The sequence below is a fragment of the Manis pentadactyla genome, chromosome 4 (genome assembly GCF_030020395.1).
Source record: "Manis pentadactyla isolate mManPen7 chromosome 4, mManPen7.hap1, whole genome shotgun sequence".
NCBI lineage: Eukaryota > Metazoa > Chordata > Mammalia > Pholidota > Manidae > Manis > Manis pentadactyla.
The window spans coordinates 153,723,573-153,745,794 of NC_080022.1; the positions used below are offsets into that span (position 1 = coordinate 153,723,573).

The window sequence follows — 22,222 nt, forward strand, 5'->3', positions numbered from 1 at the left end:
TTCCTTGCTTTTTGAGACAATGTGTTCCAGGCTCATATTTCTCCTGCCCCATCCCTGGGATCAACCGTTTTTCCAAGGGAATCTTCATTCCTTTCACTGGAGAAGGAACAATGTCTCCTTCCCTGTCCAGGGTGTTAGAACTGAGACCATCTCCTCTCTGAAGAAGCCAGTCGGCCCCCCTCCCATCCGTTTCCCAGGCAGATCCACACTAGGAGGAGACACGTTCACCTCATTCCAGCCGCACTGCTCGCCTGGGCGGAAAGTCTGCTGGCAAGCCAGGGTCCGTGCCTGCCTCCTGAGAGAGCCCGCGACGAGACAGCGTTTAACACTCTTCATTGATATTTTAAAGTAGCGGTGGGTTTAAAAAAATAAAAAGGTGGAGTTGGGCATCCAAGAACCTCATAAAAATGAAACTGGGTACTATAGTTACATCCCTGTTCTATTAACATGTGTTTATGTATAATACTTACGGCTCACTCGGCGGCCCATGGCTGCTTATGGCACATGATTCATTGTGGCATAAAAAGCAAGGCCTGTTCCCAGACAGACATGCTTGAAATAGACCTTTCTCTTCTGCAACCCATCACATATAGTCGTGTATTTATTTGTCAGCTTTGGTGACAAAGCACTTCAGGGTGTCCCCAACACCAAGGGCTGTCGCCTATTGCTCCTTCAGCTAGACTTACTCCTCCTTATTGGGCAGGCAGCTAAATTTTCAGTATTGATTGCAAGTCCCATTCTGAGAGTAATTAAGAAGAAAAGCTCAACAGAGCAGCACCTCTGCTGGGATACTGTGATTGGCAGCAGGGCAGAGGGGGGGTGTCCTCCTTGTTATAAGGAGATTCAGTCTCCGATCTGTTAAGTGAGGGTGCTGTGTGCTTGTAAGCACAATGATTCCAGTGGGATCTGTGGACTGCCTTTCTTGTTTTTCCTCTTCCTTCTCTTTCAGCCCAAGAGCTAGAATGTCTCTGTCCCTGTCGTCAGGGGTTGGCTCTTACAATAGCAGCCCAGGTGGGGGACTAGTTTGGCTAATCCACTGAGCTGGCATGAGGCCATGGAGATGGCTTTAATGAGATTGGATTCTATGAATCTCAGGTTAAGAGTATCCAAACCTGGGATTAGAAGCTGTGGAGCAGAACAGCTTGCAACTTTAGGAGTCACAGGTCCTTATCAAATTGGGCAGGTGACTCATGGACCTGTGGAAAGCAGCTGCTGGTCTGTGCCTACAGGCACAGGGGGAGCTCCTCTGTCATGCTCCATGCTTGGGTAGTCCAGCCGCTTGTGCTGGTCAGCCAGGCATGGGTGGAGTTTCCTTCATGGGGATCGAACGGACTGGCTGTCAGTCAGTAAAATGATCAGAGACGCAGGTCGTCGGGTGGTCGGCAGCACCTGCTCAGGGAGAGGCTCTCCCACGGCTGTTTTCATGGTCATGACCTCCACGGGGAAAGGAGGGAAGTAGGCCTCCCCACAGCCATGTAAGGACGGGTCTGGCATCTCACCAAGTCCTGTTACTCAGCAAAGAGGTGGCGAAGACAGTGGAGAGAGAGCCAGGCCACAAAGGGAGGGGGGTGATTTTGAGCTTCCCATGACTGTAGCTGTTTCTGTGCAGAGAGATTCCTGGTCAGCATGACTGTGATGGGCAGGTTTATTTAATTGCAGGTACCCCAGAGCTAAGTGCAGCTGAGCGGAAGGAGCTGGAGAACAAGTTGAAGGAGCGGGAGGAATTCTTAATTCCTATTTATCGTCAGGTAGCTGTGCAGTTTGCTGACTTGCACGACACCCCAGGCCGGATGCAAGAGAAGGGTGTTATTAATGTAAGTACAGTGCTTGCACGTCTCCTGGCTCATCAAAGATCTGCAGGCGAGCAGTAAGCGTGTGGCTCATGCACATAGGCTCAACAAGCAGGGAGCTGTGAGGGCTGGATTGAAGCAGCTTGTGCAGCTCTAACCATTTTCAATTTTTTTGGAGTGACTTTTCCCTTTTTCTATATCCCTGTCCATACTAAAACAGTTTGTGATTTAGGTTACCATGGGCTCTTGAGGAGGAAAGCTCCATTTTCCCAGTGGTAAACTGAGTCACATATGCTCCGTTACGGACAGCTGCCCAGGTGGTCCTCAGGGTGTAGATTACTACAGTGTCCAGTTTCCAGCAGCAGTAGTAAATTCACATTTGATCTGCATCTAAGTTGTTTGAGCCACCTGCCCTTAACCAGTTCTTCACTGTCTGGATATCTGGGAATTCACAGCCCCTTCCCTAGAACACGGCAGCCAGGTGTGGGGTTAGCATGAGCCAGGCCCTTCACTGGGCACAGTGCTGCAGTCAGGGGGTTGTGGTTCTGAACTGGTGTGGCCAGCTCTTGAGTCTCTGGAGCCTGCTGGAGAGTGGGGTTTTGTGCCTCTGGAGTTCCTTCTGGACTGGGCATTGAGCAGGGAGGACGGCTGGGTGACTAAGCTTATGCCTGTCTGTATATAGGACATCCTGGATTGGAAAACATCCCGTACTTTCTTCTACTGGCGACTGAGGCGTCTTCTGCTGGAAGACCTGGTCAAGAAGAAAATCCACAATGCCAACCCCGAGCTGACAGATGGCCAGATCCAGGCCATGTTAAGGCGCTGGTTTGTAGAAGTGGAAGGAACAGTGAAGGTAGGTGGGTGCCCTCAGAGGAGTCTTAATGCTGTGCCACCTGGTCACCCCACCTGTGGGCTGTAAAGCTTGTCTAAGAATCCCAGGCCTCTGGAGTAGGAGTAGAAGGGAAGCATACAGGCCCAAGCCCCGTTCCCTCCTGCCTCAGCAACACGTCATGACAGCTTGTTGGAAGAGGTACAAGGACATTTTTTTGCAGTTCATTCTGTCACTCAGCAAACCTTTTTGAATACTTACTATATACCAGACACTGCATTCAGCCGTGGGAACGTGTGAAAGAGGCTGTGATGTTCCTCCACCCAGAGCCCACCATCTCAAGTGAGAGAGAGAGACTGGTCAAGAGGGCCCATACCGCAGCATGGCTGATGTGACCTTGGCAAACCTGAGACATCACAGAGCCCAGAGAAAGGACACCTGATCCACTCTGTGGGGAGCGGGAGGCGAGTCTGGGAAGATGTCTAGAAGTGATGTTTCAGCAGAAACCTGAGAAATAAGTAGGAATGAAGCAGGGGTTGAGGGGTGGGGGTGGAGAGGGTTGTTGGAGGAATGTTCCAGGCAGAAATAATAGCATGTTCCAAGGCCTGACAGTAAGAGCATCTTCCCTCTAAGGCACTACAGATATTTCAGGATGGCTCAGAGATTGGGATCATGCAGGGCCACAGAAGCTGTGCTAAGGGGCTTGGACTTTGTCCTGAGCTCTATGGAAAGCCACTGAGATGTTTTAAGCAGCAGAGTGACATACTCTGATTTGTATTGTAGAAAGACTGCTCAGGAGGCTGTGTGGAGGCCACAACTGAAGGGGTCAGGAGCATGAAGCCTAGTAGAAGGTGAGAGTAAGTTAGACAGGAGATGCCAAGACTGCCACTAAAGATGTTCTGATTTCAAGTCTGAGCTGGAAGAAACTGTCCACCCCGCCTTCAGGGAACTATGAATCCCATATTTGTGGGGGGTGATGTCACAAAGTGGACACATGGCTTCGAACAGTAACTGCTAAAATATGTCTCTGGGGCTCTCCAGGGCTGGGACAGCATGGGTCTGAGGCTAGGATGGCCAAGGGCACTGTTATTTGCCCTTGGACTCTCGGGCTGCATAAGACAATCCATGGGAGGATGGGAAGGAATAGTTGGAACTTTTATTTCTATTTGTTTTTGCTAAAAAAATTATAACCTTTATTAGTTATAGTGATTAAAAGTAAGTCATATGCATCATATATATTTTATCAGAATATTGGTAGCATATGCTAAAAGTATGTCTCTCTCTTAGCTTTGTGATCAAAAACATCTACTGAGTTAGAGCACTGATGGAGGGCTGGATGGGGGGGTTCTCCAGCCGCTTCCTCGATAATGTTGCCTGAAGTCTCTGCTGACTCTTCTTAGGAAGGAACTCCAGGATTTGCCATCATTTTTAAAGCTGGTGAATCAGGTTGCTTCTAAGATTCACATCTCTGTTAAGTCTACCCATTTATTTATGACTGAAAAGCTACTTTGGATAAATACTTCAGATGTACAGCAGGGAAGCGCAGCCTTGTGCGATGTGTGGTTCTGGTTAAGGTCAGTCTGTGGCATCATAATTGAGTGAGACAATTTTGTCAGTGGCTACTGGCAGCTTCTAGTGGAAGTTGGCATTGAAAGTCACACAAGTGTAAAATAAGAGGTTGTTCTCCAATTGAGTGGCCAGCTAGGTAAATGGAGAGAGAGAGAGAGTGTGTGTGTGTGTGTGTGTGTGTGTGAGTGCGTGTCTAGGAGAGGCCCACACCACCTACCACATTAGTCACTAATGGGCATGCATGGCCTCAGTAAGCATAAGGATGAGAGGTTATTGTTTCCCTCCATGCATTAAGTGAGAGGATGGGGCTCCTCAGTTGTTCCTTAGCATCTGGTACCCAGGGGACAGTATGTCTGGAGAAATAGGTCATTGCCATCTCTTAACAGTGCAAAGAACAGTTGACTGTGTGCAGAGACTCCTAGCTGGAAATCCAGTACAGAAGACAATCTCAGCCCCATCGGCCAGGGAGAACCTGCCTGAGACACTGGGAATCGACTGTACCCCAAAACTGAGGCTATTTTCCTTGCCCCATCTACAGAAGCCAGCATTCTTCAGACCTCTCAGTCCAGGACAGCCAAGGAGAGAAAGAGTAGGCAGGTGATCCTAGGATGTGGCTTTCAAACCTCCTTCCATATTCTGCAGGCTCAGCAGGACCTAGTTTAGTGTGGGGTGGGCGATAAAATCTACAGCACCCTTGAGAGAAGAAAGTGTTTCAGTGTTCAAAAGCCGTCTGTGCTGCCTCTGAAGGGCTGACATAAAATCTGTTTGGTGTTTGGGAATAGCTTAAAAGTGTAGTGTTTTTTCTTGGTTATTCAAAAAGTTATATTGTGTGCCATGTCTCTCAAGTGCAAAGACTGAGTCCAGACCCTGGCTTTGCAACCAAGAAGTTGACCCTCTGATCCTCATTGTTACTGATAGGGAAAGACATTTAGTGATGGGCATCTACTAGCCATGCTTTGTGTTCTTTATTCCTAGAGAATTTTTAAAATCTTAATCCTGAAAAAGATTCTGGAACTGAAAATTTGAAGACATTATGATGTTATTATAACTGAACAGTGTCATTCTATTGTTTCCCTTAGAGGAAACTGTTACCATGAGTTGTAGGATTCTGTTTGAATCCACTGGGATTGTAGGAAGACAGAAGAAAGACATCAGTACAACTCCCTGAAAAAAATAACAAGAACTTAGGTTTACATTGGGTCAGAAGGACATGGCACACGGTTGTTTCACGGCTGTGTTTTTTCTCCAAGCCCCCATAGTAGAAGCTGAGATTAGTACTCTGCATGGAATTTGGGATCTCAAACTTTTTGGATCCCAGCTTTGCCATTTACTGGCTTAGACGTATTTATTTAAGCCTCCATTTCCTTGAGTGTAAAATGGGGATGGTGTTAGTTTCACAGGGTTCAGTTGAGTTTTAAGTGATGTAAGTAAAGTATGGAGCACAATGTCTGGCACTCAGTTGACACTCAAAATATGCCTCTCTCCTTCTCTTAGCACAGCATGTAAAGTAAAAAATGACATAACCTAGACTAAGAGTTAAAGATGTGTAACTTAATGATCTTGGTGGAAGCCATGAACACAGTCAGTTCTCAGTGTTTTTTGATTGGGCTTGCTCCAATTTATCCACAGTCTAGGATGCGATAAAACAGTCTCATTGTCCAGATAGCTGCCCATTTCATTCCTATTCTGGATTTCCAAATGCACTGAATGGTCATTAGAGGCCCTTATGAGGATGACAGAGGAAAAAGCACAGTTGATAGGGCCATTTGAGTTCCACTGTCCCCAAAGCCTGGTTTCTAGCTATCCATGTACAGGTTTTATGCACCAAACCCTGATTTAGGGCCAGGAAGGGAGGAGGTGGGGCAGAACTGGAAAGTACTGGTTGGCTGGGCCTGAGACTAGAGTGGCTCCCGGGAGATGGGGTCCAGCAGGCTACCCAGCCCACGTGGCTATTTGCTATTCTACTCCAAAGCCTCAGAAAAAATCACATTGCTGGAAGTATCTCCAGGCAACTTACAAGGTAAATTATCTGTAGGGCATAGTAATCAGGGCTCACATCCATCAAACTGTGTCCTGGTCACTCCCTGGCCCTGCTGTATCATTAACAGCTATCTGATACCTTAGAAATGAAACTTTCCAAACAGATCATTTAGATTTTGTAAGATAGACTAATTACTACATACAATTAGTGAAGCTGAGTAGTGCCAGAGATACTTATGCGCTGATGCAGAGAGAGAGATAAAGCATTTGCAGAACATTTTATTGTAGGCCATTGTTGTAATGTTTAATTATCAATATCTTATTGGTATTAAAATGTTCTGATTGGGGTGTGTGTCAGGCGGGTGACATATGGGCCCAAGCCTGTCATGAGGTTAGCAGCCCACCTTCTCACACTTGCTTAAAACTCACGCTGGGTTATCACACTGATTATCAGCCACATTTTCATAATTTTAAGGAGGGGAATGATAATGGCTTTATTGTGGGAATAGGGTCAGCCCATGCTTCTGGATGGCTGGAACGATGAGTCTTAGAATTCTGCTCTGAGAGAGCAGACAAGGCACTGTACCCACCCTGACCCCAGTGGGAGACGGCCTTGCTTGTCCCAGGTGGAGGCGGCGAGCTCACAATGGTGCCTTAAGCCTTCCTTGGTCAGTTAAGAAAACCCTGTGGCACTGTGGGTACATAAGTTTTATTCCCGCTAAAAATGACTAGGGTTTGTGAGGCCTCTGCTTTCATGTGCTCTAGGCCGTGATCTCAACTTCGTCAGGGTTTGGCTTGGTGATTGTCACCCGGTTGTTGTATTTGACTGAACAGTAAGTCTTCCACAGAAGGAAGCCATATTTTCAAAGGGGAGACTTTAGAGAAGCAACTTCTAAAGCTTGTAATGTGTTGCTTTAATCCTGTCTGGAAACTTTTTTAAACACCTAGCATATTCTGTGCCTGCAGGAGGGGAAGGCAGAAGAGTTTTCTCTAGAGGGTAGCTGGCTTCCAGTGTAGTGTCTGAGCATCGTTAGAAGCAGGCATCTCGTTAGCTAAGACATTACACCAATCAAGGAGAGTTATCTTAAGCCACAATTAATCTGCTCCCTGGCATATGTTGATAGGAAAGCATCATGCTGTTTCTTAATTAAAAGCAAACGGATTAAAAATGATTAATAAGAGTATTAAATATTCTCCTAAACTAAAGGCTTTGGGATTCTTTGGTAAATCTGTTTTTTTCTTCCATTCTGAAACCCAAGAAACATTCATTGTTTAATTTTTTCCTCCCCCTAAATCTTCGTAAGTAAGGGCATGTGCATAAGTCCAAATTACCAATGCTGGAGATGGAGGTGTCCAAGTCCAGGTGGACCCATCTGTCTGTGGCTTGTGCAGGAGCTGGGACAACCACCTTGGGGGAAAAACATCGTCACCCACCTGCCCTTCTCAATAGAGATGCTGGGGCAGGCACTTCCTTTCCTTCAGATCAAGACACTTTCCTGCTGTTTAGCCTCGGAGATGTGAGCAGTCCTGCCCAAGGCACAGAGAGCGGGGAGGCTCTCTCAGGTCCCTGTTGTCGGCCACATGCCCTGACTGGGAGAGCTCATCTTTCTATCAGTGATTGCAGAGATGGGCAAATTTTGGGCAGAAAAAGAACTAGAAAAGACACGTTGCTGCTCCTTAATCCTGGGGCTCCTTAGTCCTTCAGCTGTGAAGGATTCCTTAAGAATTTAGAAATGTGGAAGTCAGTTACATGACATCATAGATAGCCAGCCTCAGCTAAGTCACCAGCTAAGTTGGAGGGAAGTGAGTGTCTGAAGAGAAACCAGTATTTTTAATGAGTAAGTGAAACTGAGAAAACAGTGGTGCTCAGACTCTTCCACTGCCTTCTGAAGCATGTGAGGAGACCTTCCTCTGCACCCCATGCCTTCACTTGTCCACAGGATTCCCGAGCCACAGCCCAGGCCTCCAAGCCTCAGGAGTCCCTAATGCACCTGCCTATTAAATTACTGCACCAAACTCATTGTCATTCTGACTTTGACTTCATTAGTGATAACAGAGAAGGATAGCACACCTTTAAATGATGAGCTTGGTGTTTAATTACCCAAACAAAATGACATAAATATGAATGAGCCCTAATGGTGGTACTTGGTTTTCCGGAAACCATTAACAAAACGATTCCTAAATGATTTGTAAAGAAAATGAGAGGAGAAGAGAGCAAGGAGAAGGCTATTAGGTTTCTAACACACTCCTGAATTATTATGTAGTCAACTACCTGGGAAATACTGAGCTAAATGATCTTGAAAAAAAAGGAGGCTCTAGTAGTTGGTAGAGACTTTCAGGGTTATAGACATCTTGTCCCTTTTGAGTGCTCACAGAAAGTAAAATAGGGTAGTTCTGACCCGGTGGCTCTCCCCTAGCATCAAGATTTCCCTCACATCAGCCCCTCCCCGCCTTGCTGGAAGCCGGTGGTCTGGCCCGTCCCGGAGACGATTACCACGAGGCAACCCACCTGCCAGGCCGGGCCAGAGGCTCAGATCTTAGCAGTTGTGCCTCAGCTCCTCAGAAAACACACGTTTCATTTTTAAAACACCAAATAAAGCACCTTTCCCTCTCAGTCAGCACTTCACCGAACAATTCTCTTAGCTTTATGTGGAATAGGTAGAGACCTAGAGTGACAGGCCAGAGTGTGGGGCTCTGGTGCTTCTCGAGGGTCTGAGTGGCTGCTTCAATATGCAGTTTTGTAATGAAAAGGGAGAATGAGGACAGCTCCTGTCTGGAAGCCTGTTTCTTCCTTTCTACTACAAAGCCAGCAGTAATGGAACATTGTGAGTAACTTTTCTACATTGAGCAAACTTTTGGAGTAAACTTTCCAGATATTGAACCATCTGGGTGTCCAACCTGGCTCCTAGTATTTGACTAGAAGTTATCTGTTCGCAGGCGTATGTTTGGGATAACAACAAGGACCTGGTGGAGTGGCTCGAGAAGCAGCTGACAGAGGAAGATGGTGTTCGCTCCGTCATAGAGGAAAACATTAAATACATCAGCAGAGACTACGTCCTCAAGCAGATCCGCAGGTGAGGACCAAGTTGGGGCTCCACTCAAGGAGAAGGGAGGCTCTTTTCTGTGGAATGCTCAAAGACTTAAGAACAAATCATGAGGTGAGGTTTTACAATCTTTGTGGTCTCTTCCTGTTTGAGACCACTGTGGTTGACCCACACGTAAAAATAGAGCCCTGAACCACAGTTCTTTCTCAGCTACTGGTCTCCAGGGGCACTTAGTAATCTCAGCTAGATGAAGGCTTAGCTCACTGTGCCCAACTATTAGCTGCAAATGCAGATACTCAAACTGGATGAACGATTCTTTGAGGGAAGGCGACTTTATGGTAGTTTCCTGGGAAACTACCACCTCCTCTCCCCCAGCCCAGAATTAGTAGTGTGCTTCTAGTCTTCTCCTTGGGGATTAGTGCTGGAGACCTTTGTAAAAACTTACTTGGAAACATTTACAGAAGTTACAAACTAAAGGACAGTTACAAAGAACAAATCTACCCAAATGTACCTGTTATTTACATTTTATCCCATTTAATTCATCATTTGGGAATGTGCTGGCACTCTCTTATATGTATGTGTAAATAGGTGTGTGTGTGTGTATACACACTTTTTTTTTCTGAGCCATTTAAGTTACATGTATTATGGCCCTTTACCCCCAAATACTTAAGTGTCTATTTACTAATAGGGATATATTCTTTTACTGTGGTTAACAAATTTAACATCAAAACTTTTATCCACTCTGCCGTTTGTAGAACATAGCTCATTTTGAATTTGTCTAATGTTTCTTCCTGATGATGTTCAGGTCATACATTCTCTCAGCCAGAATCTCACATTTGTGATGATGCGGCCCTCACAGGGTGCCTCATCTGGACACAGCAGATGTCAGCTGCCCCTCCTGATGTTAGTTTTGATCACCTGGTCAAAATGTTATTTGATTCCTTCTCTGTTTAAGTAGTGATTTTCCGCTTGCATCTAGTAAGCAGTCTGTGGGAAAACACTTCAAGGCCCTGCAAATGTCCAGTTCCTCATCAGAATGTCTGCCTAGATTTAGCATCCATGAATGATCCTTGCCTGTTCCAGTGAGGACACAAAAACAGTAGCTTTCCACCTCCACGTCCTCCCCACTGCAGTTCCACTGTAAGCACCAGTCCTCTCTCTCCTCCACTCATTCATAGTTCATTATTGGTGTAGATAAACAAATTTCTATTTTTTCTATAATTTGTAATTCATTATACTTAACTTTGATCCCCCAAATGTCCCAGATTTTGCCTGGGAGCACCTCCACGCTGGGCATGTCCACACTGGCTCAGTTTGGTTTTTTGAAGTTACCTCCGTCCTTTGTGAGGTCCATCTTTTACCTAACTTGCTGCTGGGGACATTTTTCATGTAGGAAAACAAATCAGATGAGGGGGTGGCTGAAGTGTCTCGGGGGCTGTTAGTAGATGTGCTGGGCAGGTGCCTGGCTGCCCTGCTCCAGACACTGCTGCCTCTTGTCTTCACATCCCAAACCTTCCTCTCCAGCTTGGTACAGGCCAATCCAGAGGTTGCCATGGATTCCATCGTCCATATGACCCAGCACATCTCACCCACTCAGCGAGCAGAAGTCGTCCGGATCCTCTCTACAATGGACTCTCCTTCAGCGTAGGAACTGCTTCCTGTCCATCCCTGCCCTGCCTCTGGAGAAAAGGGCTAGAGCTGCTTTTACAACTGAAATGACTATAGGGAAGAGGCCCAGGAGACCCAGCACTGGAATCAAAGCGGCATTTTGCTTCCCCTCGAATTTCAGATTATGCATGACTCACTGGGATAAAGGGTCACAAAGCCCTCAAGCCAGCCCACTGGTCACACCCATCCCATTCCATATTTATTACCCTGGTGTGTGACTCTAGCCATCTCTCCCTGCCCAGGAGCTGAGAAGGCAATGAAGGGTACAAGCATGTACCATGACGTCTTACTACACAGAAGCAGGGTTGCTCCCCCTGCCCTGCCCAGTCCTTGGTCCCAGCCAGGGAAGTGTGAGTTGTTGTTGCCAGGCAGTCAGCAGCCCTCCCTCACCCCTGGCCCTATGAGCCTGCAGCCACAGGCAACAGAGGAGGGCTGGAGAGAGGAGGAGGCCTCAGTCCATTGTTCCTCTATTCCGATATTCAGCCCAGTACACACGAGGCACTGGAGAGGAATCATTCCCAGTTTAATCATACCAAGGTACCTGTTTATGAAAAATGAATGTATGAAATCTGCAAGTTCACAGGGACATAAAAATAAGAGTAAAACCATGATCCAGGAAGCAGAGAAAGAAAACAGACCAAGTCACTGTTGTTAAATTAGGGGCCTCAACTTTGGGCTCAGTTTCTTAGATCAAATGGAAAGATGGTTCACAGTCCCTGCATGGCACTGCTTGACTGGCCAGCATGTGTGAGGCCCCAGCCTTCTCCCAGGGGTCCCACAGGCAGGTGCTGCAGTCTGGGGTGGCAGAGGACGAGCCGGGGAGCTGCCCTTCTGTCACTGATGGAGAGCAGTTCCTCATGCCCTACGGAGCATGGGCCAGAGCAGCTCCGTGTTCAGGACTCAGAGGTGGTTACTGTTAAACCTGGGGCTTTGATAGTCACAGGAGGTTCACAGTGCCTACAGTCACTCACCTGTTTCCAGGGCAATGCTCCCAGCAGCTGATGCTCCTATCCCTCTGGGTCTTGCCTCTTCCTGGAATGTACACAGGCCACAGATACAACAGGTCTCCCCACAGTTGCTGCAGGGAACCCTGGTGACATCTATGCTCTTAGTTCCAGGAACCCGTCGGGAGGCTCCCAAGGAGCACAGACTCCACATGACCGTTATGTTATCTCTGACTCCATTATGGTGCTGCTGCCCTCCAGGCTCACCGGTCCCGCCCTGGCCAGCAGTGGCAGGAGCACCTCCTGTATGGTGGAGAGTGTCTTTTCAACAACCAGTTTATTCAAGGAAAGAGCTTACTGGTTCACTTTTGGGATTCCTAAAGCCACAGTAGCAGGTGATCAGGGCTGGTGTAGCATCCAGGTCCTGGAGTGCGGCTAATTGCATTTGTCACTGATGACCAAGGAGGAAATCATATCACTAAGACATGTTAGAAGACGTTTGTACAAGCTACAGTTCTGAGCCTTAACCCTCTGGTTCACACACAAGACAGACCTCTGCTTCCCTCCTTTGGAGCCTGTTTGTGCAGCCGGGTACACCTATCTGCAGAAGCTCAGTGCCACAGCCAGGCAGCCATCAAAGAAGGGCAGAAGAAGGTGGGAGACGACTTCCAGTCCAGGAAGAAGCATCCACTGTTGCTGGTATCCACATACCCAGTAATTAAGAATTGGATTCATCTTTGGCCAGATTATTCTGTGCTTTTCTGAAGTAAAATCCCACATACCTACAGGTGGTGTGAATTCCTGCACTCCCCATTTGGCCTGTCCCAGCATTTCTTCATAGGCAGGGTGTAGGGTACTTTTATTGTACCTCTCCCCTGCCACCAAATTATGACACATTAAGTGAAAACATTTCCTCTCTAGAACTCTATTATCCCTATTCTGCCATGCCCAGAGTGCCTCACTAGAGGTCTTACCCTGGCTAAGGATTTCTCATATGGAGAAGTCAGAAAGTCAAAGAATGAGAGCAATCCACTATTCCCACAGCCCATTACACACACAAGGTTACTGAGGCAGGAGGAGTATAGATGATGTATTGACCAAGACTTGCTGGAACTGAGATCATCATATTGTCCATTAATGTCATTCACAAAGCAGCCTTCACTTGTCGCATTGAGAATTTGATGGACACATACCCTGATGAATAAGGAGCTTCAGTCAAATGTATTCTTTACACATTTTGTTGAAATAAACCTCCACATTTGTAGAAGAGTCACTGTTTGTCAGTCATTTCAGCCCATTCTCAACTGCCTCATTCTCGTTCCACTTTGAGCAGGGGAGCTGTCAGCAGTGGTGAGATGAGCCCCTGCTCCAGGTAGACCCCAGCTGTGATGTAAAGGCACTCATTGCTTCTGAGATTTGGTGGCTTTTCAGATACACATAATCTTGATGGCCTGGGCAGGTTCATGGGCCTCCTCAAAGTGAACACAAAGATTTGAACCTCTTGGTTTGCATTATTTTATAGGGTTTTCTGGGTCAAGTGACTAGAGAACCATTTTCAGAGCTCACCTCAGGCCACTTTTATGGAAAGGTTTTAGGTTCCATTATTTAGCTAATTAATAGATTGGAACACTAACTTTGGACACAAAAAGGCACTTGGTGAAGGAAACTCGTGATTGTGTGCCTTTACCCCTCTGCTTGTTTCTGTGACTCCATGTGGGTGGAGCACAAACACCAATCCCAAACATCTGCAAAGGCAGGTGGACGCCACGAGGGAGCGGGCAGGGGAACTGCCAGCCTCCACTGAGTGTCAGACCTCATGCTCTGTGGGATGTGCAGGAAAGCAAGGGGTAGCTTTTTCTACAATGAGATAAAATGTTAAAGTTTGACATACTTACATAGGTAGGTAGATATAAAAAATCAGTTTGAATTGCTCTAAAAAAGTTAGATATTCTGGAAAACAAAGAAGGGAGATTAGGATTCAGGGGAAAAACAATAGCTACTCTTTGACTCCAGCTACTGCACTCCATGGGCAGGAGGTCCTGGTCAGTATAGACGCCTTAGCCGTCTTCTCCCTAAGCAAACAGATGAAAACCAGACCCCAAGACATGAACTCTCTCAGCTGTCCCTATTCCCAGCCAGCACCTGCTGATGGTTCTGGGGAAGGTTGGTAAGATGAATGGGAAAAGATTATGCTCCTGCCTCTAGGAACGTGCCTGATATATACAGTGATTTCTTCTGTGCAGGAGTAATATTTCCTTCATCAGTTTTTTCTCTCTTAGTAAAAGAAAAATTTAAACTTCCACTGGTATTAAAGGTTTAACAACAAGGGTTCTGTGATTTAGTCCCTGTACTTCCCTTTTTCATCATGTAAGGATATAATGCAAAATGTGCAACCCAGAAGAGAGCCCCCACCTGACTGTGCTGGCACCCTAGGCTACCCAGTCTGGTGTTTTGTAATGGCAGCCCAATGGACTTTTAGACAAAAAAAAAGAAAAAAAAGGATCAGAGAGTGCTACTGTAATAAACCTAAAAATGTGGAAGCAGCTGAGTATAGAGGGACTATACCTCAATATGCATGACAAGCCCACAGGTAGCATCATACTCAACAGTGTAAAAATTTTCTAAGATTGGGAACAAAGTAAGTATGCCCATTCTTGCTACTTTTATTCAGTAATAGCACTGGAAGTCCTAGCCAGAGCAGTTAGGCAAGAAAAAGAAAGAAAAGGCATCTAAATTGGAAAGGAAGAAGTAAAACTCTATTTGCAGATGACATGATACATATAAACCCCGAACGATTCCACCAAAAAACTATTAGAAGAACTATGAATTCAATAAAGTTTCAGGGAACAAAACTGATATACAAAAAAATGAGTTCTATTTCTATACACTACTAATGAACTATTAGAGAAATTAACAATCCAGGGTATAGTTGGGTCAAAAATAAAAAAATACCTAGGACTAAATTTTACCAAGGGAGGGTGAAAGATCTGCACACTGAAAACTATAAGACACTGATGAAAGAAAATGAAGAAAACACAAAAAAGTGCAAAGATATGCTCATGGATTGGAAGAAGATTATTAAAATGTCATTCTACCCACACCAATCTACAGATTCAATGCAATCCCTATCGAAGTACCAGTGGCTTTTTTGTATGGAACCATAAAAGACCCTGGATAGCCAAAGCAATCTTGAAAAAGAAGAATAAAGCAAGAGACATCACATGTCCTGGTTTCAAACTATATTACTAAGCTATAGTCATCAAAACAGTATGGTATTGGCATGAAAGCAGACACATAGATCAATGGAACAGAATGGAGCCCAGAAATAAACCCTTGCATATATAGTCAATTAATTTACAACAAAGCCAAGAATATACAGTGGGGAAAGGATAAACCCTTCAATAAACAATGTTGAGAAAACTGGACAGGCACATGCAAAAGAATTAAATGACCCCTCTCTTATACCATACACAAGAAGTCAACTCAAACTGGATTAAAAACTTGACCATAGACCTGATACCATAAAACTCGCAGAAGAAAATACATGGGATAAGCTCCTTGATGGGTCTTAGCAATGATTTTTTTTGTATTTGACACCAAAATCAAAGGCAATGAGAGCAAAAATACAAGTGGGGCTACCTTTTAGTTTTCTCAGTCTAGAAAGCTACTTAACTGTACAGCAAAGGAAACATGAACAAAATATATGAAAGGCAACTTAATAGGATGGGAGAAAATATTTGCAAATTGTATATATGATAAAGGATTAATATTCAAAATATACAAAGAACTCATACAATTCAACAGCAAAAAATCAATCTGACCAAAACCAGGACAGAGGAACTGAATAGACATTTTTACAAAGATGATAAAGTGGCCAACAGGTACATGTAAAGGTGTTCAACATCACTCACCATCAGGGAAATGCAAAATCAAAACCACAGTCAGATACCTCACACTTGTTAGAATGGCCAACATCAAAAAAGAAGAGATTAAGTGCTGACAAGGATGTAGAGAAAAGGGAACCTCTGTGCACCATTGGTGGGAATGTAAATTGGTACAGCCAGCAAGGAAAACAGTATGGAGGTTCCCCCAGAAACTTAAAAATAGAACTACCATTTGATCCAGCAGTCCCACTTCTGGGAATGTACCCAAAGGAAATGAAAACAGGATACTGAAGATAACTGCACTACTGTGTTTACTGTGGCATTATTTGCAATAGCCAAGATATGGAAACAAGCTAAGTGCCTATCAGCAGATGAATGGATGATGACAATGTGGCATATGTTATACACAATAGAATACTATAAGCCATGAGAAAGAAAATTCTGCCATTTGTGACAATATAGAAGGGCTTTGAAGGCAATACACTAAATGAAATAAGCCAGAGAAAGACAAATATTGTATAGAATCACTCATATCTTAAAAAAAAATAAAATCAAACGCATAGGGGATGGGGGAAAGGGAGAGGTTAGTAGAAGGGGACAGATTTCAGCTATGAGATGAGTACGGTCTGAGGGTCTAATGTAAAACATGGTGATAACACTGTTGTAAAACTGAAATTTGCCAAGAGAGTACAACTTCAATATTCCCTTACACACACACACACATGATAAATAGGTGATGATCTGTTAATTAGATAGAGGGAATCCTTTCACTATATATTATAGCAAATCATGATGTACACTAAATACTTAAAAATTTGGTATGCCAATCATACCTCAGTAAAGCTCAGTTTTTAAAAAATTTGGTACAAGGAGTGAGGCACTGCTGTAACAAATGTAAAAACGTGGTAGTAGCTTTGGGACTGAGTGATGGGCAAAGGCTGGAAGAGTTTGAAGGTCTGTGCTGGAAAAAGCCTACACCGCCATGGGTAGCCCTTGAAGGCGATTTAAGTGAGGACTCAGAAGAGGAAAGCTGCACAGAAGGTCTCGGTCTTGCTAATGAACACCTAAGTGGTTGTGAACAGAATGTTGGTAGAAATAAACAGATGGTAAAGGCCATTCTGATGAGGTCTCAGATGGACATGGAAACTTGAGGAAAGACTATTCTTGTTAGAAAGTGGCAAAACTTGGCTGAGGAGTTTTTTGGGAGACAGACCTTGTGAGCAATGCAATTATAGATTATCTGGCTGAAGCTATTCCTAAGGAAAGTTTTGAAGGCACAGCTTGGTGTCTCTTGAATGTTTATAGTAAAATGTGATGAGGGAAATGACTTAAAGACAAAATTGTTCAAAGGGAGGCAGAAATTAAAAATGCGGAAAATTTTCAGTCTACCCATATTACAAAAAAATGAGAAAGCATGTTTTGAAGAGAACACTGGGAGTATGGCCAAGTGACCCTTTGATAAGGAGATTAGTACGGGTGTGAACCACTGACTTAAACGGCCACCCCCTCAGGAAAAAAGCTTATTTGACCTGAAGGGGAAGGAAACGGGAAGGAATGAAGGAAGGCTGTTGGACTTCTTAGGTTTTACAGGCTGGGACCATGGAGCTCCTCAGCTTCCAACAAGACAAGGGAGGAAGGACCCCAAAGACAATTCACATCCCATCAGAGCTGCCTCCTCAGTTTCAAAGCAGGATGGGGTGGGGTTGAATTGCCTGGGTTTCAACAGGCCAGATGCCTGCACCCAAAGCTGTGGGGGCCAGAGCCATGGGGGTAGGACCCCTCCTGAAGACCTCAGGTTGGTAGTGCCACTGGCATTTGACTCCAGCCCAGGAGAGCTGCTGTGGACATGGGGGCAGGGTGGAAGGAGGGCAGGTGAATCCCAGGGGTCCAGTGTATTTGAAAGACGGGACGCCCACTCAGTGGGTCTGGCAAGTGGAACCTCCACCCCAGAGGGCAGAGCACCAAGTTAAATATTATTCTTAGGATTTAATGCTATTGCTTTGTTGGGTTTTAGACTTGCTTGGGACCCGTCACCCCTGCCTTCTGTCCAACAGTAGCAATTCTAGGTATATATCCAAAAGAACTGAAAGCAGTTCTTGAAGAGATATTTGCACACCTATATTCACATAGAGTAGGTATAGGTACATATAATGTAGAGCATATATAGAGTACATATAGAGTCTAAGTTTTGCAAGATTTAAGTTCTGGAAATCTGTTGCATAATGAATATACTTCACATTAAACCATATATTTAAATATGGCAAATTTTGTGGTAAATTTTTATGACTTTTTACCATAAACCTGGTAAATATTTATGACTTTTTCACCACATTTAAAAAGAATATATAGTAAAGAAAAATAGTGTAACTGAATTGGTATGCTATTTAACACAAAAGAAGGCCAGTAAAGGAGGACAAAAACCTTACCAATAATTATATTCAATTTAAAAGAACTAAACACTCCAATCAAAAAGACTATCAGACTGGATAAAAAACAAAATCCAACTCTACACTGTCTCCAAGAAACATACCTTGGATTCAAAGACACAAATAGGTTAAAAGTAATTTTATATACCATATAAAACAGTAACTATAAGAAAGCTGAAGTGGCTATATTCATATTGGAAAACATATATCAAGATAAATATCACTAGAAGCAAAGAGGAATACTTATAAAGATTAATGCATCAATTTGTCAGGGAGCTGTAATAGTTATAAATGTATATGCACCTAAAAACAGAAACCAAGGATACATAAAGCAAAAATTGATAGAAGAAATAGTCAATTCAACAATAACATGTCCAGACCAGTAACTTAAACTTCCAACCCAAGAAGCTTAAAAAAAGTTGGTTCTTTGAAAAGAAAAAAGACACAAATTTCCAAAATCAGGAATGAAAGAGACATATTGCTAGTGACCCTACTGAAATTAAAAGAATCATAAAGAAATATAAGCTTTATACCAAAAAAATTAGACAACTTAGATAAAATGAACAAATTCCTAGAAAGACACAAACTTACCAAAACTGAGTTGAGAAAAAAACGAAATCTGAATAAAGTTATAGATAACAAGTAGATTAGTAATTAAAAATCTTCCCACAAAGAAAATCCCAGTCCTAGAAATCTTCATTGGTAAATTCTTTCTCAAATATTTAAAAAAGAAATACCAATCTTTCAGAAACTCAGAAAACAGAAGAGAACATTTTCCAATTCATTCTGAGGCCAGCATTATCCTGATACCAAAGCCAAACAAAGACATCACAAGAAAACTACAGACCAATATCCCTCAAGAACACAGAGACAAAAATCCTTAACAAGTATTAGCAAACTGAATCCAGCAGCATATAAGCAAAAATTATACACCATAGCCAGGTGAGTTTGTCTCAGGAGTGCAAAGTTAATTTAACATCCAAATCAATCAATCAAAACAAAAAATAATAAAGGACAAAAACCACATGCTTATCTCAGATGCAGAAAAGACATTTGATGAATTCCAACATCCAATCCAAATAAAGATTCTCAACAAACTGAAGAGAAAGGAATTTCCACAACCTGATAAAGTGCATCTATATAAAAGTGTCAACATACTTAATGGTGAAAGACTTAACACTGCCTCTTAAGATCAGGAACAAGGCAGGAAAGTCGACTCCTGCCACTTGTACTCAGCATTGTCTTGCAGATTCTAGCCAGTGCAATAGGCTAAATAAATACAGGCTTATAGAATGAAAAGAAAGGATTAAAACTGTTGCAGATCACATGATCCTGTGTGAGTACTGCGTTTTTAGAAACTAGAACTAATAAATATATTCAGCAAAGTCAGAGGGTAGAAGATCAATATGCAAAACAGTCAATTGTATTTCTATGTACTAGCAAGGAACAATTCAAAAGTGAAACTGAGGAAACATTTCATTGACAAAAGCATCAAAACCAATACAGTGTTTAAAACATATTTAGCAAAAGAAGTGCAAGAATTGTATATGGAAAAATTATAAAAACTGCTGAGAGAAACTGAATATAAATAGACCTTCCACATTCACAGACTGGAAGACTCAATGCTATTATGATGACAATTCTTCCTAACTTGATCTGTAGATTCAATGTACTCCCTATTGAAATCCCAGGAGACATATTTATAGAAATTAACAAATTTATCCTAAAATTTATATGGAAATGCAAAGGACCCAGAATAGCCAAAATAATTTTGATAAAAATTTGGAGGATTTAAACTATCCAAAGCTTTTACTGGAGCAAAAACAGGCAAATAGAATGGAACAAAAATTAAAAGTCTAGAAATAAATCCTCACATTTATACTTAATTGATTTTTGACAAAGGAGTCAAGGCAATTCAGTGGTAGTGGGGATAATAGTCTTTTCAACCAATGGTGCTGGGACAATTGGATATGCATATGCAAAATTATATTTTTAGACCCTAACATGACAGGCAAAAATTAACTCAAAATGGATTACAGCACTAAAATTATAAAACTTGTGAAAGAAAACAGGAGAAAATCTTTGTGACCTTGGTTTGGACAAATACCCCGTAAGATAGGATACCAAAAATGCAATCCATAAAAGAGAAAATTGATAAATTATATTATAAAAATTAAAAACATTTGTATGCAGCATTAAGAAAATGAGAAGATGACTAAAAGACTGGAAAAAAATTTTTGCAAATCATGTATCTGATAAAGCATTTGTATATAAAATAAAGAATTCTTAAAATGCAGTAAGGCAAGCCACTGAATTAAAAATGAGCAAAAGAATGGACACCAAAGAAGGAAGATATATATGAATGGTTGTAAACACATGCAAAGCTGTTTTATGTTATTATTCAATAGGGAAATATAAATTAAAACTACTCCACTACTTACTAGAATGGCTATAAGCATAAGACATCATAACAAGTATTAGTGGTGAGTAGAGCCACTGGAACGTCACATATTGCTGGTGGGAATGAAAAGTGGTACAGCCACTTCTGAAAACAGTTTTGCAATTTCTTAAAAAGTTAAACATACAGCTACCGTATGATCAAACAATTCCACACCTAGGTATCTCTTTGTCAAAGAGAAATGTAAACATGTTCTACAAAGACTTATGACTGTTTAAAACAGCTTTATACATATTAGCCCAAATCTGGAAATAACCCAAATGTTCATCAATAGGTGAACAGATAAATAAAATGTGATATAGCCTAACAATGGGTACTAGTCAGCGATAAAAAGAAACTACTGACATATGCTATGACAAGGATGAACTTAATGCTAAGTGAAAGAAGCCAGATACAGGACTACATACATATTTTATGATTCTTTTTATATAAATACTCAGAAAAGATAAATCTATAGATACAGAAAGCAGATCAGTTATTGCATGGGGCTAGAGACAGAATCAGCGATAGACTGCAAACCGGCATGGAGTTCATTGTTGGGGCGATGAAAATGTTCCAAAAGTGGAGTGTGTCGATGGTAGCACAACTCTACAAATTTACTAAAAATCACTGAATTGTACATTTACAAAGGGTGACTTTTATGGTATGTAAAGTACACCCCAATATCAAGGCTTATAAAGAATCATAGCCATCAAAGGGGAGGGGTGCACTAACCCTACCACCGACCCCAGCAGCCTGCCCTCCTGCCGTTGCACCTGTTTCCACAACCTCCCCCTCTGACACCTGCTGCTCTCCCTGCCGAGTGCCTCCCAGGTGGGTGTTTATTTTACCTCATGGAATTGCCTGTACAACGACTGTCTTCCTGCTCACCCTCCCACAGGAACCAGCTCCCCCTCAACCGGGAGCTGTTCTCCCCTTTCCTGGAGAAAAGCTTGGTAAAGGACAGCGAGACCACCTGTGTTTGAAGTGCCTTCTGCAGGCCCCAGCAATCTTTCACTTGGAATAATGAAGTTTAAAATTCTGTTCAGCAGCTAAGTGCACAAATTGACCCTGGCACCTTTCTGAGTTAATCAGGTTACAAAATGGTCCTTTTAAAGGATCAAAGTCATTATAACAGCTGCTTCTATGACCCACTTTATGATTAACTTTCCTCAGAATCTGCTCTGGTCTGCCACCTCTAGCCAACTAAGCCCTCCCCCGAGTTGGACAAAGCCTGTGGGGCAAGGCTGAGGGTGAGGGGCTCCATCACCCGCAAGCAACCTGGGCCAGGACAATACCCGGTACTCACACACAATCTCTCAGTAACGGGCAGAAGGCTCCTGCTTGGGCGGCCAGCACTCGCTTTCTCTGACCTCATCCTGTCCCAGCAGAGCTCCACCCACTGTTCCTCCCCTTAAGCCACAGCCCTGCTCCAGGCCCAGACTGAACCAACCTACTCAGCACCTAACGGGCACATCAACAACATGACATCACAGGCCCTGTCTCTGGGCCAAACCCTGGCTAAGTGGCTGGGAGACTCAGAAGAGGGAGATTTGGGCTAAGTCATCTAGGAGTTCCACCTGGAGTCACGGCCAGCAAGGAGGGGACCTCATCCCCAACCGTTGCCCCAAACAGCAGTACAGCGCCTCAG

At 43.5% G+C, this 22,222-nt stretch overlaps 1 protein-coding gene across 12 annotated transcripts in view; it reads left to right on the forward strand.

Moving 5' to 3' along the window:
• The window catches only part of ACACA (acetyl-CoA carboxylase alpha), a 305,940-nt gene extending 292,847 nt beyond the window's left edge, over positions 1-13,093 (forward strand). For all 12 annotated transcript variants that reach the window (XM_036911058.2, XM_036911069.2, XM_036911059.2 and 9 more), the window contains 4 exons: positions 1,660-1,814; positions 2,473-2,643; positions 9,106-9,242; positions 10,737-13,093. In XM_036911058.2, the coding sequence (XP_036766953.2) occupies positions 1,660-1,814; positions 2,473-2,643; positions 9,106-9,242; positions 10,737-10,860 (587 nt within the window). In that variant the 3' untranslated portion in view covers positions 10,861-13,093. The remainder of the gene's footprint in view (positions 1-1,659; positions 1,815-2,472; positions 2,644-9,105; positions 9,243-10,736) is intronic.
• Positions 13,094-22,222: the final 9,129 nt, after the last annotated feature.